The sequence below is a fragment of the Labrus mixtus genome, chromosome 1, assembly GCF_963584025.1.
Source record: "Labrus mixtus chromosome 1, fLabMix1.1, whole genome shotgun sequence".
NCBI classification, from domain to species: Eukaryota; Metazoa; Chordata; class Actinopteri; order Labriformes; family Labridae; genus Labrus; species Labrus mixtus.
This window is the reverse complement of record NC_083612.1, coordinates 22,744,337-22,761,831: the sequence shown is the minus strand read 5'-3', so window position 1 is coordinate 22,761,831 and position 17,495 is coordinate 22,744,337. Positions and strand designations below refer to the sequence as shown.

Sequence of the window (17,495 nt, the reverse complement as noted above, 5' to 3'; positions counted from 1 at the left end):
TAACTAATTTGAGACTTATTTTAGTGATATTTTGGTTACATTTCCCTGATTTCAGGGTGGTGCCCCGAGTTGATTAAACATAGTTGATATTGTCATTTATATTATTAATAATTAAATATAATTATTAAAGAATATAACCAAAGTTGTCTTGATAAAATCCCAACACATAACATTAGCATTTCACTCAGATTAGGGTTATACTTCCTTACCTCAGCATCTAGCGTGGCTGTAAACTCCTTTGTGAAGGAGGTTTTGTCATTATTTCCCTTTTGAAGGTAGAAAAGTCTGAAGGGGTTTTCAACTGACAGATGAATTAAGTCTTCCTTTACAAATCTTTGGGCTGGTTCAAAGTGAGAGCAGCTGTTGGATTCAAGAAGAGGTTTGGGTGATTTTCGAGGATTTTACTCGGGCATTTAGTGGATTTAGTCATTTGGCCAGCAGGTTGGAATATAATCCCTTGGGCTAAACACAAGTAGAGTATCACAGTTTGAGGTTTTCCCTTGAGGACACTCACGCAGCATGAGATGAAAAAAGCCTATTACATAACTAAGGAGCAGATATGAAGCTGCTGTGTGTTTCTGGATGGTCTGTTTTTAAAATAACTTCTTATTAATGCTGTGAAGCTATTCAGACTGATGAGTGTGTGAATTTAGCATGGCTCATATGCTGCTTTTAAGCAGACTCCTCCAGGCAGAACCTCATATACATTCCCCCTTTTGTGGATTTACAGTAAATCATTATTCACTCGTACATTAATGTGTGAGCACGTGCACACTCACAGGCAGTGTGCCATAACTCCTTTAAGCTTGAAGTCAATAAACAATAAACAGTGATATTCAGCATAGCTCAGCCATGAATCTGTGCTCAATGAAAGGTGCACATTTATATCACTCATATGATTCAGGCCATGTGGAGGTCAGTGGAGAGACAGAGAAGACAGCAGAGGAAGGATGAGAATCATATCATATAGCCTTCTTCAAAAAAAAGAAAATATCATGATGCTGAGACACTAAAATACACAACTCAAGGGCATAAAATCAATCTGGTGACATAAAAAAATAATGTTATCTTTGTTTCTTTATGTAGACCTGTTAGTGTGAGCCCTGTTATCATAGAAATAGTGATAACAACTGTTTTTCTCTTATCTGTAGCACCAATAAGCCGCTCCACACAATTATGAATGAGGGACTCTCCAGATTCATGTTTTTGTGGGTCAATACTGCCCCCTGGTGGTGATTTTAGGTACAAATGAAGACAGTAAGAAAGAATACTTTGATCTCTAATTTAAAATACAAGTATATTATTGGTATACCACGTCCAAATAATAAAACAAGCACATATATTCAAACAAAAAATGTGTAACAACTTGACCATTGAACTACTAATAACATATTCTGACATCTTCCCTTTCACATTTTACATATTTTACTATTAACAATCATCAAATCAAATATTTATGCATAACTTTCACAGTAAATATTTCATATCAGAGTCATGGATGGCCTTGAAAGGGCTAATATTGCAACTAACACCCAGCACCAAAACTGCAACATTCAGCAACAAGAGGTGAGCTTCACAGAACAAATTACCAGCGGCCACTGCCGTCACTGGTATTCAGAATTTGTGGAAAAGCTCCATGATAGCGATGGTTGTGCTCTGTCCAAAGATGAAGGCTCCAACTACAATTGTTATGACTCCCCATACTGTACAAACCACCCTGCAGTGAAGAAGAAAACCAGGACTTTAGAGACATCAAGTCAGACAGCAGTCAGTTATGTACAGGGTTCAAATTACCTAGATATTTACCTTTTATTTATTTCACATTTTTGCTTGTTTGGCTGCCCTGCTACTAAGAGACCGAAACAATCTATAGAGCAACACTTTCAGTTCAAGTTAAAGCTACAGTGAGGAACTACCATTTTGTGTTGATTTTTTCGCCCCCTCAGGACAAAGTGGTACATCTTTTCTCCTTGCTGATCTCCTCCTGTACATTCTTAGTAGTGTTTTCTGCTGATACATGTCGTCCGTTTTTTTAACAGTCAAACATATCAGTCATTTTAAATCTATTCTGTGCATGTTTTGGCAGGTTTCTGTTAATCACTGCTTGGCACTTACTACATTGTTAGTATCCTTGCTGATGGTCTTGTTTGCTTTTATAGGTCAAATTAGACCTTATTTTTTCAGTGTGTTTCATAACCAGATAAAGTTTCTACTCACCTGACTCTTGCAGTCACAGGTTCACTCTGCATAATGCACACTAAGCAAAGACCTACAATAAAAAACATACACCACATTGAGTCACATGCATGGCTATCAATCAGACTTTAATGTATATCACCATTGAAACAGGTTAGGTGAATTTAAAGTGATTTTCAACCAGGAAAATGATCTGAAAATGTCCATACATAACTCATTATGTTGTTAAAAACACAGATGCATAATCACATAATGAAGATGTTTACATACCAGGAAAAATAAAGATGAAGAAGGCGCTGATTCCTCCAATGACACTGATGACCTCACCCATGTCGGGCACAAACATTGCAATGACAAGAGTGATGGAGATCCAGATCACAGTGAGAATAACTCTGCAGCGACTCTCAAACAAATGAGTGACGATTCCCCGACGACGTCTTTGAATTCGCAGCACCAAGTTCAGGATCACAGACCTGTTTCACAAAGAGAGAGAGAGAGACACACCAACATGAAACACACAAAGTCACACCACACAACATAAATCAACTCCAACGCCACTTACCGCCCTAGAAGAAGAATAATTGGATAAATAGTAATAATTGATATTCCGAAAAGTAGCCTGGAAATGATCATGACCACGTCATTTCCTGGATATGACATCAGAATATCGGAGGCAACATCTCTTCCAAACGTCATGAAGCCATACACGCCTGGAGATGAGAGAGTGTATGTGATCAGCAGCCTTCAGGTAAGCACACAAGTGCTAAGAGGTTTACATTGTATAGGTGAACTCACCTGTGAGAGTGTAGATGAGTAAACAGAAAAACATGGAGAGCACAGAGATGAGCACCCAGTGGGAGAGCTTCTGGTTCTCCATGCTACTGTAGATTGCTATACAAGCTTCATGGCACTGCAAACACACACAGGCACAGCATTTGATAAATCAGTTTGGGACACTAGAGGGAGTTACTTTTTTTGTTTTCCGTAAGGAATTTCCTTCTTTGTTGTCCAGAGCCCTTAGAGAACTGTGACTTCTTTTAAATCACGTTCTTTAAACCTATTCTAATTTACTATATTCTTTTGCAATGTTGTCTTTTTTTTTGGTTCCAATTTATTTGTAAATTATAAATTTGACATGTTTTCAAAATGTTTTCATTTTCTATCAACTTGTTGACTGTCCTTTTCTTAACTCAAGCTTATTTCTTCTCTTTTCTGTGTTTTGGTGCATTTAAACTTTCTGTATCTAAACTGTTTTTTGCCCTCAGTCTTTTGTTATTGCCTTCTGACAATATTACTTCTACTTTTTTAAAGCCCACAGTAAAAGCTGTTTTTAAGGTATATAAAAAGTGTTTTTCTTTAGTCTATTGTTCCCTTTAATAGCAAATGCAGCAACGTTTCCCAAAATAAAAGTGTGTGTATTCATCTACTGTTTGGCTGTGCAAGCTAATTTAACTGTTTGTGCATGTAAAGAGGAGTTGGTGAACAATTTAACATGGTCTTCTTTTGTTAGGTTTGAAATGGAAATATATTCAAATACAAGAATTACAACATAACTATGTTATCCAAGCCATCTTTACATAAAGCTTAAGAACACATCTCCCTATTTGTGAGCAACTAGTTGTTGACCTCAACCACTTATTGATTTAATCACTTTCTGTGCAGATAAAAAAAATCTGTTGTCAATACATTTCCCTAAAACTCCAGTATCAAGTATTCACAAGTAGTGCACTCAAGTGGTGTTAACTGTGTTCACAGGATCCGATCAGAACACCCACTCTTTAAAAGACTGAATACCTGGAAGCCGAAGCAGATGGTCGGCACAACACTGAACATTGAAGCCCACGAACCGACACTGAAAACACACAACATACACACACATTACTTCATACATTTAAAAGATCAAGAAATATGGAGCCAATGGTAAATACACACAAGCATTCATTAGAAGCAGTGTTACTGACCCTTGGCTGTGCTCAGGAGTTATTATAACAGAATGACTCTCCATCAGGTAGTATTTGACGATCACTGCCACACACAGATACGTAGCAGCCAGCGTCCCCAACACACTAACACACAGAGAAAACGATTAAACTACACACAAGCTTGAAATGATTCTGACCAATGATATGTGTTGTGTACCTTGTGTATTTCTGGATGCCAATTTCTTTTGGGATTGACAGGGGGAGGATGATGACGAGGCACATGATGAAGAGAGCAAATCGCTGGTCGGTGTACCAGTGATACGGCATGTCTACCTCACTGGACCCAGTCACAGTCTCATATAAAGAAATACACACTGAGGAGAACAAGCCAGAGTCAGAATGAATCTTTTTTTATCTGCTCCAGCATGCAGACGTAAGTATTCAATGCCAAAACATCCTGATTTACAACTGATACATTTACATTTAGCGTCCTGCTTAACAATATGGTTTATGGTTTTTTAATGTTGCCAGATGAAAAAAAAAGAATAATCAGAGCAGAGCAGTTGTGTTTATGTATTTAAAACCATGCATACTTAAATATATCCCCCTTATTACTCAGTCTCCACATCTCTCCAAGCAGAGTTTTTTAAACAAATAGGTTTTTAGTGGAGGGAGGTTTTTGTAAATCCAATTGAATGTTCTGTTAACGATTGGACCAGAGCAAAAAACATTTAAGAGATTTGAAGTGTTCCAGATAACTACATGACAAAGTAACAAATGAAAACATGACATTGCAGTGGTGTTGACAGTCACATGTCTACCTTGATACTGAAAATGAAAGTGCGGATGATTTGAGGTTTGAGGGAGATTAATTTTTATATGGCTGTTAAATTGATCCCTAACTCAGACAGTGCCTACTGTAGATAACATTATATTTAACAGAGAAGTACTCCATGATGATTTACAGCTGGGATAAAACATCCAAAATAATAATGATGACAACTAAAGCAGGAAGCATGAAGACTACTTCTAGTCATTATAGTGTCCAGTCTATGTAGATCTAATGTGCTAGAATAGATTCACAAATATATTTTGTATTAATGCCACGTCATTTGCCTTAAAGGTTGGTTAGTGCCCTCATGGACCAAAGTTTAGGGATATTGGTGCTAGGTAAGATAGAAATATCTGATGTTTTGTTACAAAGAAATTGACTTTAAGTTGGTGATCAACTCATACAAATAACTTATTCAATGATTTTCAAAAAGCATCCTGACCAGGGATTTCTGTAGCGTTTACCTAGTCCAATTTTAGACTTCACTCAACACTTTGTACTCACACACTGCACATTATAATCAGACATAAACATATTACACATCAATGTTTTTTTTAATACATTCAAGAATCTCTTTCTATGATTTGTTGGGATTCTTGAAAACATTTCCGCTGTAGACTAATACTAGCAGACACAGCTGCTGTTAAACTTTAAATATAACAAAATGATGCAAATACTTTTGTTTAAAAAATAATGAACTAGCTATTATCTGCTTTGTAAGAGAATCTATACGCTGGTGAGCCCTTGGAAAAAGGCAAGAATTGTCTGTAGTAAGGTTCAAACAACGTGCGCCTGTCATAGAGACGTGAAGTAGAGAATCTAATCGGCATAGGAGGATACACAAATTGTATTTCTCAGTTATCATGGTCTAAACATATCCAATATCTGATAATATCCCATTTATCATCAAAATATGTTTCATAATCCTGATAAATACTGGAAACAAATAGTTCCATTAGATAGGACACAATTTTGAATGACAAAAAATATAATCATAAATTGTTTGTTCCCCAGGGAACGTATGAATTATGAGCTGTAAATAATGTTAGAACCTACATCATGAAAATAACTGAATTCAGCACTTACATTTCTCCAGCTGGTCCTGCACCACCACCAAGAAGGCCACACATATCATGAAGAGGTTGAAGCAGAAACAGACTTCACAGAGTTGGCCCACAGCTCGTCCACACACCTCACTAACAACATCCTGATACGTCTTTTGTCTGCTGACTGACGAGGCATAGCCCAGGATCACCAAACCACTGATGAGGAAAACCAGAGAAACCTACAGGGACAACAACAGAGAAACACAAACTGTATTTTACTGACACACAGCTGGCGAATAATTAAACAATGGGGCCAGGAACATGGCCCTATACTCCTGGATGAAGAACCCCCCCCCCCCCCCCCCCCATCCTAATAAGATAGGATTATTATGCTACTTTCAAAGTAACTCCTCTCTCTATATATATTTTTTTTACATAGACTGACAGCTGCCATATATATCATATTTACATACTGTATAATGTGGATGTTTTATAGATGTATAAACAACAGTTATTGGATTGGTCTCAATACCAGCATATAGAAAAGGACTTAGGGCTATGGGCCTATTCTTGGAAAGTGGTATGGAAGACAACACACACACACACACACACACACACACACACAAACACACACACACACTGTTCACACGTTTTGTGACTGCAAAGAAAGTTCAGGTCCTCACCTAAACAGTAAGCTTCATTAGAGCTCAACTGTGAAAAGAGTGAGCCTCTTTCACACCAGGAAGAGACAGCAGGGTGGAGAGTCTATACTCATTCAGGCAAACAGCCAAAACCTCTGATTAGCAATACGAGTTAAGATAAAGACCAATATCCAATAATTACTCATTTAAAAAAATCTTCAGTCAGTGTAGGCTACGTCATTATTCTTTCACAGCACTTACAAAGTCTTTATGCAGGTACACAATAAACAGCTTATCTAAACAACTTGCATAGACAGCAGCGTTAGTGTGAACCAGCTTGGTGTTTAAGGTGTCTGACGGTGTCCTCACCAGCTCCACACTGATGGCGGTGTTCACTCCTCCCGCTTTCTCGAAGGCCCAGGGGAAGTTGAGCAGTCCGGCTCCCAGCGCGGACTTCAGCATGATGAACACCGCACCTAAGGAGCCGAGCCGAGGCGGGTCCGCGTGAGACGCAGAGCGAGCCAGTAGGCTGATGCTCTCCCGGGCCAGTTCCTCCATTGTTCCAAAACAGATAAGAAGCTTTGACTGTGGGTTTTTATTTTCTAAAATATCTTCAACACGACTAATGTATTCGTAGAAGTCCAGTGGTGTGTGCCAATCTTCAGTTTCGTGTGGAAAAACCTGATGAGTTGAACGGCAACATATATAGCCTATGTCCACGCGCGCACACTACTCACGAGGTCTAATTTGACATTTAAACACTTCACTCCATGGTGACACATTTTTCACTAAAGTGAGTATGTTTGTTCTCTGTCTCTCTCTTTCTCTCTCTCTCTATCTAACATATGCTGCTGCCCCTTGTAAGGCCCAGTGTTTAGGGTGAACTAGGATGCAGTTTGGCCCCATGTTACATACCAAGAGTAATTTAACAAGTTGGTACAACAATGGAATAAAAAAAACACTTTCTTAAACAAGGTTGGACACCAAGCCTTTAACACACTTCTTCACACCCAAGAAAAAGCAGTAGCCTGGTGTAATAACTGCACAGTCCACTTATTTATTTTAGCTTCCTCTCGCAGTTATTCCTGATTCCTACGACGGAGGATTAGGGACGCGTAAAAAAAAAAAATCGAGATTAAAGTCGTAAATTTACGAGTTCGAGACCAGCCTGTGCGAAAATGATGAAAGTAGAACTCTTAAAGTCTTTAAAGAATAAAAGAATAAAGTGGTTATTTTAGTCTATATCAGAAGAGCAGCAGGTTCATGTTCTCAAATGACAAACATGCAGCATCTTTTCCTAAAGGTTTCACTAATAAGGATATGATCACTAATAGGCTACTTCCTTGTGTAGTCGGTAAAAACTTTTAGTTCAAGAGAAGTTTTCACTTCAATTTGCAAGACCTTGTTTATCTGTAAAATGATGAACAGGACACAAACTGGCTCTGCACACGAGACACTTCAACAAGGCAGACAGATAACAGACACAAATAGTTGTGTTGGGGCTTCACTTATGCAGATATGAAACTACACATGATTTTGGCACATCATCATCTTCACATTGTCATAAAATATCAGCACCCTGAAAAGATACTGTAAGAAACTGTGGCGTTTCCGAAGAAAGAACCACACTGACTTGGAGGAAGTTGACTTTAAGAGTTCTACTTTCATCATTTTGCGCAGGCTGGTCTCGAACTCGTTAATTTAAGACTTTAATCTCGTAAATTTACGACTTTATTCTCGAAATAAAAAAAAAATAAAAAAATTAACGTGGCCCTTATCCTCCATTGTAGATTCCTGCTCACAGCCGTAAGGGAAACAAATGATAAACTGATAGTGTCAGGGAATTTTTTTGTTTTGTTTTTATCACATATTTAAAAAGTTTTTTTGGTTGAATAATAACTAAAGCTGACCCCGAAGCATGGCCCCTTGAGTTTTGAGGCCCCAGTAGACCACTCTGTCAGGTTGATATTTCAGCTTTGACGTAGAGCAGTGGCCTTTTACTTGCTCACGTGTTTATTGTTGTCAAAGATATAATGTATATTATTTGACCAATAAAGCTTTTGTATTTGAATATCTTACACAGATCCTCCCCCATCCCGAATGGGTCATGTATTGGAACATGTTGAGGCAAGCAGAGAAGAGGGAAAGAAAAAAAAATGTAGAATAAAACCGCAGAGACATTATTTATCTGTAAATCTGTTTTAACAAGCCATTAAACCTCAATAATATTTGTATCACTATAATGGAGAATCAATAGACTAACCGCTTGGATTAACTAGAAAGATTTGATTAAAACATGATTTGCTTTTTGTTTTAGTTTTATGTATTATATTTCATGTTTATACAGAATCATACAGAGCTGGTGTGCATGTACAGCACACAACATTTGTTAATGTGGTAAAATAAAGTCCTGGCCATATGGATTGGAGAGTACAATCCACTTCACATGGAGGTCATAATCCCAGCCGTGTTTTATTCTACACACCATCTGCTCCAGAGCATGAGTCAAAATCCCACAATTGTTGTTCAGCATATCGTTGACTTTCAGCTGGCTGCATGAGTGTTTCTTTTAAGGAAAAAAAACATTTGTTGTATCTTGGACAGTTCAACAGCTGGCAGAATGTCAGGGCTTTGGTCGTCTTACAAAGACTTCAACTGATGCCGCAGCTTTTCTTTGATGAAATGCAGGACAAAGAGAGATTAGATGGAGCAGGCGTACTAAGGTGTTCTGGGGACATTTTGCAAGAAAGTTTGTTTATCCTTCACTGCTGACATGCTTTGCTGTCTTCATAAATATCTCAGCAGTCTACTTAATGAAGAAAAAGGCCCATTTTATATCAAGTTACGCATCTAAAGCTGTAGAACGAATGTTAAGGGGATTGTGACAATCAAAAAGCAGACAGTGCCTTTATAGGTAATCTTTTACATTAACGGCAAAATTTAAAATCAATATGAAGGCCAAACCAGAGTAAGAATCTGTCTTAAAACATGTTCTCTTGGCACAAAAAAAGTTTTTTAAATGTAATTATGTAATTATTAAATTATTATTACTAAATAAGGTTGCAAACTGTATCTGGAGTCAGAAGTCAAAGCTTGAAGCTTGAAGAGTATGACACTGCAATATTAAAATGAGCCATTAAAGCAGTGAACTCTGTGCTACAGAGTGCATTGTGCTGACTTGTCATCTAATCAGTGTCACACATGAATATAATATAAAGAATATAAAGCAGGACGTTAGTGTCACTGACTGCACTCACTTTTCAAAGTCATCCTGCTGCAGCAGTAATGAAGTTGTGACCTCTGACCTTTAGTTGCCACACCTGCTCACATCATATTGAAGTCGTTGACAATATCGCTGACATGGCAGCATGCATCACCAAATTCCCAGTTTAAGTATTTCTCCGCCGTGTGAGGGCACTGAGAATGTTTTCAAAGGTTCCCGAGGTGCAACCTTCCTCGCTGTGATGAATAAATAGAGATGAGGTTACTCGTGATTCTGCTGTTATGAAACATTTTAAGAGTATTAAGATTACCCACACACAATCATACACGCTCACGCTCACACTCTCACACACACACACACACACACACACACACACACACACACACACAAACACACACATAAACACACACACTCACATATGCCCAACTAGCACAAAAGTACACAAAATTAAAGGAAAGAATGAATTGCCGTTTTAGGGGGAAATATGCATCGTGAATGTCAGCATAGATCTATTTATTTGGGTTAAAAATCAGAGTGGAACAAACAGCCATGTATCACTCTACAATGCTTTGAAAAATACAACAATGCAAATAACCAAACCCTGAATATAAGAGCTAGTGAATACAATCAGTGTGTGACTGTATAACAGAGCTCTCTCAGTATCAAAGAAAAGCAACAGAACATGAATGAATATTACAGCAACTCTAAATGTTATAAGGATGAGACTTCAGAAACTCTTGCAAAAACCTGTCATCACCTACACTTATATGCTTTACATGCACTTGGTCTTTACACTAGAGTAAATTTTCGATGCATTTTTGAATAGTGGGCTCTGATATGTGTCCCCTTAAAGTGCCCCCAAATTAAATAGAGTCAGTAAATGCATTGAACTGAAACTTTGCTGTGAGCAGCAATAAATAAATAGAAAAACATGTAACCACACTGGGTGGTGGGAGGGGTCACATATGACAGGGTTTTAAATACCTCCACACACAAATTTCATTTCTGATGTTCAACAGGTCATAGCAGGTGATGAGAACTCTTTTGCACCCTGTAAAACACTTTAATCTGGATCACCCCGCTGATTGGATCACAAACAAATCTGAACACCTGGCGTTAGAAATACTCCAAAAATCCCTTTTGTCCTAAAAACTCGTGACCAATCAAACGAATGGTAACATTTAAAGAGTAAAGAGTTGACAACAAAAACAGCTTCAGAATGATTAGTCTTTCATTAACTGATCTCACTGAGAAGGGGGGTCTTTTTTTTGCATGTGATAATCTGTACAAATTAATACTTTTTAATGCCCATGCACCATCTCGCCCGTGTAGAAAACATTGGACTGTATGTTTAATTTTGCACTGAAATCCTTATTAAAGGATCAACATGTACTTTTGCTGATCATGGCTTGTGAAGCATGTATTACCCATGTGTGTTTGAAGTGTAGGTGCAGTATGACTCTGAAGACCATGCTTTCATTACTCTGATTAAAAGATCTGCTGATACTAGCTCCTGAGCAGGAGCAGCAGGGGGATGCATACAGGGAACAACATTGAGGCCAGGTTGGGACTGTGTTTGTGTGTCTGTCCCTTCAGTGTCTCCTGGTTGGTCTGGTCGGAGGTGGGGGGGCTCTGGGGTGCAGGCACAGTGCTGGGTGGGAGTGTTGTGAGGCTGGCACACATGTCGTAGAGGTTTCCGGAAAACTGTGTCTTCCTGGATTCTTGTCTTAGAGACTCCCAGACAGCTGCGGCTTCTCCAGGACAGCCGACAAGCGCAGAGTTGGCACAAACATGGAACGCATTCCAGGACCTTCAAGAAACGTGGACACAAGGAGATCTCAGCGTTGTGTGTAGAAACGAAATGACAGCAGTTTATATTAAACCTGGAAATATGTATCGAGCAAATCTTTAAAAAATACTAATAAAAACATGTTTTACGCATCGGTATATGCCCAATACAATTTGGCAGATGGTTGTTCAACATGAGTCTAGTTTTGCTCAAAGGTTTCTGCCTCTTAAAGGAAGTTTTTCCTTGTCACTGTAACTTTGCTAAATGTTGCTTTGTGCTCATGATGGATTCATATTGGGTCTTTGCAGATAATAAAGCAATGAGTAAGTTATTTTTGATTTAATGAAGAGAAAACTTTTCTTTTTTCTCAGAAAAGTTACATTTCCAAACCAGGTACTTTCACCAGGAACTAAGGACTTTCTTTGAGGAAAGTGTTCACCAAGACTTAAATTTAGCCCCAGGGACTTTCATTAACGCCCCAAAAAGGTCTAGGTTCCCTAAAAGTACAGAGACTTTGAGGGTGGATCTTATAGCGCTTACATTATTGATTGATTGAGTAGTAGAGCATTTAGAGGACTAACAAAGCCACAATAATACTAAAACAAAGTACTAAAACTTACAACACAATGAGGAAGGGGCTGGCTGTCAGTTTCTTTGTTGCTGTATAAACCAGTAAATTCAGTTTTAGGGGGAGAGTGCAAAGGATGAAGTAAAGAAGTGTTCTTAGTGTCAAATCAAAAATGAAACAAAAAAATGTCACAAGTATATGTACTCTTAAAAAACAAATGTTTAATGTCAATGTGTCTTTCAATCTCTGTAAAAACACAAATACCAGTGGGCTGGAGAAAACGTTCTTGAAAATAAGTTCCTGGGACCTAAAACCCACTGTGCTTATGGTTAGAAACTGAGCTCAGTTAGCCCTCCTAAAAGTCGTTTGTTGTTATTTTGTTTCATTTTCAGTTATTTAACCCGTTACATTTCTGCAGTGATGTACAAATGTTCTGCATGACCCCGTGTCTGAGAAGTTTAATGATGTTACACCTGCAAACAAATGCACCTTCCAGGCAATGCCAAACAGAAATAGAGTAGAGAGAGGCCAGGGAAACAGTACTTTCTATTTGCTTTGTTAAACTACAATTGCAATTTCCAGGTTTTCTTTTGTTCAGCTGCCTAATGTAGCTTTGAAGCTGATTAGACCAAGAAGTCCAAACCAAAGCAATATGGTTGAGATTAACAATGAGTTACAAGACTCTCTATCAATCCCTACATCTGAATGCTGATTATTGGACTGTGTCAAAGATCCATTCAATATTTATTCACTGAAGCCGTTTTCCTCTGATGTCTTCCTAGAGTGGAGGCTCAAAGGCTAATATTGACTTGCTGAATTTCAGGTTAGTTGAAGAGTATTAAGGCACTTAGAAAGATTAGATTTCACTATTTCTCAATTGATGAGCAACTTAAAAGACAATAAATATTGAAAGTTGAGAGGAACACCGTGCACATCAAGAGCATTCAACCACCTCCTAGCTAACATAAAATGATTATTAAGTTAGGAGTAAAGTTCTAGCTGAAACGTTATCTAGTCATTTACATATTCTAATGAAATCATGTAACATTACCAAATAGTATCAGGTTGTATCATGTCAAGGTGTTGCTGGTTTGTTTCACCATGATGGGCAGACACACACACACATACCTGCAAATGGCATCAATGTCCTGCGTACTCTGGTCTTTTTGAGTTTCCACCAAGCTGTCTCCAAGTGAGAGTAAACACTGAGCAAAACTCTTGTAGATGGATCCACATGAAACCGGAATCACAGCTCCAAAACACACAGGGACCAAGCCTAGAGGGGAGTAAAAGTGTACATTTGATCATTTGATCAAAAACTCTTTGAATATGTTTTGTGAATATTTGGACATTGTGTATGTATATTCATCGCTTGTTTGTCTTTATGAAGACAGAAAACAACCCTTCGGGTAAGAGTTTGAAGTAGAATCAGTAGATTCTTTGGGTTCCAGAGTTTTATCTTGTGAATTGAAGCACAGTGTTTGTTTATTTATAGAGGCATGATCCATCTGGTGCTTTGATGGATCAAACAAATACAAAAATATGTTGTATCCCATTCATCTGGAGGGATTATACATCTTGTGCGCCAAATTCGGAGAAGACTACAAAACCACGTGTTAGCTATTTGAGTCCATTGATCAGCTCAACTATAACGCATCTCTCTGATGCTGATTTTTCCCCAAAAAAATTGTGTAACTGGAACAGCGGACTTCTTGTTAAATTTGTGGTTTCAGCAGTCTAGTTGAAGCTAAGTGGACACAAAACATTAAAGCCACCTGGGATTTTCACAACACCTTACTTTAAAACTATGGCTGTTCATCTGCCCCTGTATCAGCACTTCTCTGGTTTGGACAGTTTTTGGATCCTGGCTGCAGGAATTTGCTCCAAACGCAGCAACAAGTGAATCAGTAAATTTGACTGCTAATGTTCTAAAGTCTTGCTTATTATCCTGAAGGTGCATGACTACTTTGAGGTAAGGTCACGCTCTCTTTACCCTCCACACTTTGTAGTCACAAGGTTAGAGGCACACTGTTTCAAATACATCACCTACTGCTTTATCGCATGAGTTTAATGCTACTCAGGGTATCTAACAAGTCCAAAACAAAAGAAACAACACTAGGCATAAAGGACACAGAGGTGTCCACATATTATAGACACACAGTTTATGAAACCAGATGCCAGCCACACTATATGCTTATCTTAAGAGTCCATTTTACATTTTAAATGATCTTCTGATTAAATAAATACGCTTTACTGATAGTGTTTAAAAATGCCCTCTTTTATAATACACTCACGTTTCATTGGCTAGTTTATTTGACCAACTGTAGTTTTTCTCCACTGTTAGAGAGGCCGATAATATTCTTCTAGTATCTTCTAATATTTTCCTCTCTCCAGAGGTTATTAACTAAGATTCAGAAGACATTGTTAATAATGTTTTCTTGATATTTTATAATTCTAAATTTGCTTGCTTGTGTTTGTAACCTGACCGTTCTTTTATTGTTTATCCTAGAAGAATATCTTGCACAATGTGACTATCTGCTAAATATTTTGTGACTCTCATTTCCTGTAAATAACTGTCAGATTCATTAATTTTCATGAGAATTCATGAGACATGTTGTATTCTAGGGCAAAGTAATCTTACTGTAAAAAAAAACAAACTCAAAATGCCCTCAGAAAAGATTAGAAAGCAGAAGTCACACTCAACTGAATGATGTTGCACACACATACACACACACACATACACACACACACACACACACACACACACACACACTGAAAGACAGTCAACAAATAAGGGGACAGTGAATGTTAATGTCTAACTCTGCTTTACACAGTTTCAGATGACGTTACATAGAAAATCATTTATCAGTCATTTTAACAGCTTTTTTCTGGAAACTTAAAGAAATTCCTCTGACAAACCACTTGAGTCAAGCTTGGAGAAAAGACAGACACAGCAAACTTGCTAATTTTTAGGAAGAAATGCACACAGTCATCACACATTTGAACAAAATCAGACATGAGTTAAAGAAACATCCTTACTGAGGCAGAGAGTGACTGGCAGCAGCATTGTCGCCATGCCTGGTTCAGACTTTGAGGATTGTTCCACGAGTCCCGTGGAGTTGAGTCCCCCCTCTGAACCAGAGGCTCTGATGTTCGATAATGATGATGACGCTCCCACTGAGTGTAAATCCAAAAAGGAAAAAGTTGTAGCTTTAAAATGTAATGTCTCCTGACTTCCGTTAGGGATTCATCAGATTTTAAAAGTACAGCAATGCACGGACGCACAACTCTGCTGGATTAACAGTGAAAGGGGCCGATGAATGGCAGCGAGTAAGAAGATGTGTGTTTGTGTGTGTGTGCTCATGTGCACAAGGGAGGGGCACAAGGCGAGAGCGATGGAGGGCTTGGAAGCAACAGACCAATGACGGCATCACAACACAGCACTCTGGATTATAGCTTTCTCATTTCCGGTCTTTAGTATTTAGAACATATATGTGAATTACAAATAATTATATATACAGTATAAGGGTCAACACACCGCCAATGCCTGGTTCGTGCAAATTCACCTTCTGCAAAAACTGTGTTTTACTAATGAAGAAGTTTATTACAAATACTAGTAACAGGGGAACATAATCAGAAGTGTCAGGAGGATTTAGGTTTTGTTTTGTCATGTGGACAGATGGATGCCATCCCTGAGAGGATAAAAGAATCCAGCTCACCTGGGAGTCCAAAACAGAGAGAGAGAGAGAGAGAGAGAACGTCCTCTGAGAATAGCAGCAGCCCATGTGAGAATCACCCACAGCTATGTGGGTCACCACGGTTTATTGAAGAGCAGCATGTGCAGTGTTGACTGAAGCTTGGACCAAAAACAAATGCAGACCCTGAAAACCATTCCATTTAATTAAAACTTTCCTCACATTGAGTATTTGTGTTTTCATCTTTTTCTTATTTCTCTCAAACTCAAATTCTCTGCTGTGCCCCCCAGATGTGCATTAGTATAAGTCCTGGTTCACATCTGTATAGTGACACAGGAGAAATGCTAACCCATTGTTAATCTCCAGCTTAAAACAACCATTAACTGCAGAATAATCTGTCTGTGTCTGAAGCCGCTGCCACGAATCAATACATCATGAGAGCTACTTTGGCAGCAACATCTGGATTAGCTCAGCAAGTATGAATGTTTTTTAGTTTTCGTTATTTTTTGTTTTACATTTTCACCATGCAGCTTTGGTCTGGATCAATCAAACTGGAAGCACCACATCCTTGAAAAACTACAGTAATGACAGTACGTTGTGACACTGGAGTGATGGGTGGAGCTATGGTTTGTTGGAAGCTGCTTGAAATGATTCTAACAAGATAAATGCTAAAACATTATTTAACTGTTAAAAAAACAAGGTATTTCTGTTAACTAGAGGTGAAATGCATGTGCCTAAATGTACAGTGCAAGCACAATAATTACAATGCATTACTGTTGAACAAAACAAATCCATACAAAAAGTATACAAAAACAATTATTTACAATCATGATTCAAATCAAAGTCACCACAGAAAGCATCTATGGATTTACTAAATATGTCAGCAACCATTAAAGAGACTGTTGGCTGCTACAGTTGAGGACTTAATGGTAATGAAGATTAAAATTACATTACTAGAAAAAAATTAGTTTAAGACAAACAGCACAGGCGCAAAACACTTTACTCTGATAACTTACAGTTCTAATGCAGTTTATGCAGACGGCCCTCTTCTTCATCCTTCTCATTTTTTTCTTGTTATCCTTCATTTGTGGGAATACAATGTCAGGTTAGAAATGAGCATCCTAATTTCTGTGGTAAGAAGTTTGTTAATGCCGTCTTCTTTCCCTCGTTTCTTTAAGATAGTAATCAAGATAACACATTCGTTATCAGCTGATTAGCATGACCTTCTTGTATACAATTAAAATAAATGACATCTAGTAACCTCTTGACAATACACTATTAGACTAGCATGTGTTTTCTTTAATCAGACTTGAAACAATATGAATGTCTCAATAAAATCACACAAGCTACATCATCACTGGATCATTAAACGTAACTGTTTATCATTACATTACAATGTTGTTGTTTTTTCATTTTTTCATTTGCGCATAAAGAAAACTAACACTTTTACACATTTACTAATACAAATGCACAGTTGGGAATATACAAATATGGCTCAGACCCTGCCTGCTTCTAATCTTAAAGGATTTTGAACACATAGATCAACAAATATAGCCATGAAGAAAGAGTTTTCTCAGGTCTTT

The 17,495-nt window shown here is 38.0% G+C and overlaps 2 protein-coding genes across 2 annotated transcripts; both read right to left on the bottom strand.

Moving 5' to 3' along the window:
* Positions 1-1,268: 1,268 nt before the first annotated feature.
* Positions 1,269-7,341, bottom strand: slc38a8b (solute carrier family 38 member 8b). The gene is made up of 10 exons (XM_061045755.1): positions 7,007-7,341; positions 6,037-6,235; positions 4,336-4,492; positions 4,158-4,262; positions 3,991-4,048; positions 2,992-3,106; positions 2,759-2,906; positions 2,467-2,669; positions 2,218-2,269; positions 1,269-1,717 (listed from the first exon to the last, which is right to left on the bottom strand). Exons 1-10 carry the CDS (start codon positions 7,193-7,195, stop codon positions 1,615-1,617), a joined length of 1,329 nt encoding a protein of 442 aa, XP_060901738.1. The 5' UTR covers positions 7,196-7,341; the 3' UTR covers positions 1,269-1,614.
* Positions 7,342-9,702: 2,361 nt separating this feature from the next.
* Positions 9,703-16,437, bottom strand: nrn1lb (neuritin 1-like b). Its single transcript, XM_061045902.1, has 3 exons — positions 15,257-16,437; positions 13,346-13,493; positions 9,703-11,670 (listed from the first exon to the last, which is right to left on the bottom strand). The coding sequence occupies exons 1-3, from the start codon at positions 15,291-15,293 to the stop codon at positions 11,367-11,369; spliced, it is 489 nt and encodes a 162-aa protein (XP_060901885.1). The 5' UTR covers positions 15,294-16,437; the 3' UTR covers positions 9,703-11,366.
* Between the last annotated feature and the right edge of the window lie 1,058 nt (positions 16,438-17,495).

Excerpts from the sequence above, each read along its gene's own strand:
- slc38a8b (XM_061045755.1), bottom strand. The coding sequence starts at position 7,195 with ATGGAGGAACTGGCCCGGGAGAGCATCAGCCTACTGGCTCGCTCTGCG. Across the intron at positions 4,263-4,335 it reads GGCATCCAGAAATACACAAG|TGTGTTGGGGACGCTGGCTG; the intron begins GTACACAACACA and ends TCTGTGTGTTAG. Across the intron at positions 2,907-2,991 it reads ACTCATCTACACTCTCACAG|GCGTGTATGGCTTCATGACG; the intron begins GTGAGTTCACCT and ends TCTCATCTCCAG.
- nrn1lb (XM_061045902.1), bottom strand. The coding sequence starts at position 15,293 with ATGGCGACAATGCTGCTGCCAGTCACTCTCTGCCTCA. Across the intron at positions 13,494-15,256 it reads GCCAGTCACTCTCTGCCTCA|GCTTGGTCCCTGTGTGTTTT; the intron begins GTAAGGATGTTT and ends ACTCCCCTCTAG. Across the intron at positions 11,671-13,345 it reads GACATTGATGCCATTTGCAG|GTCCTGGAATGCGTTCCATG; the intron begins GTATGTGTGTGT and ends CGTTTCTTGAAG.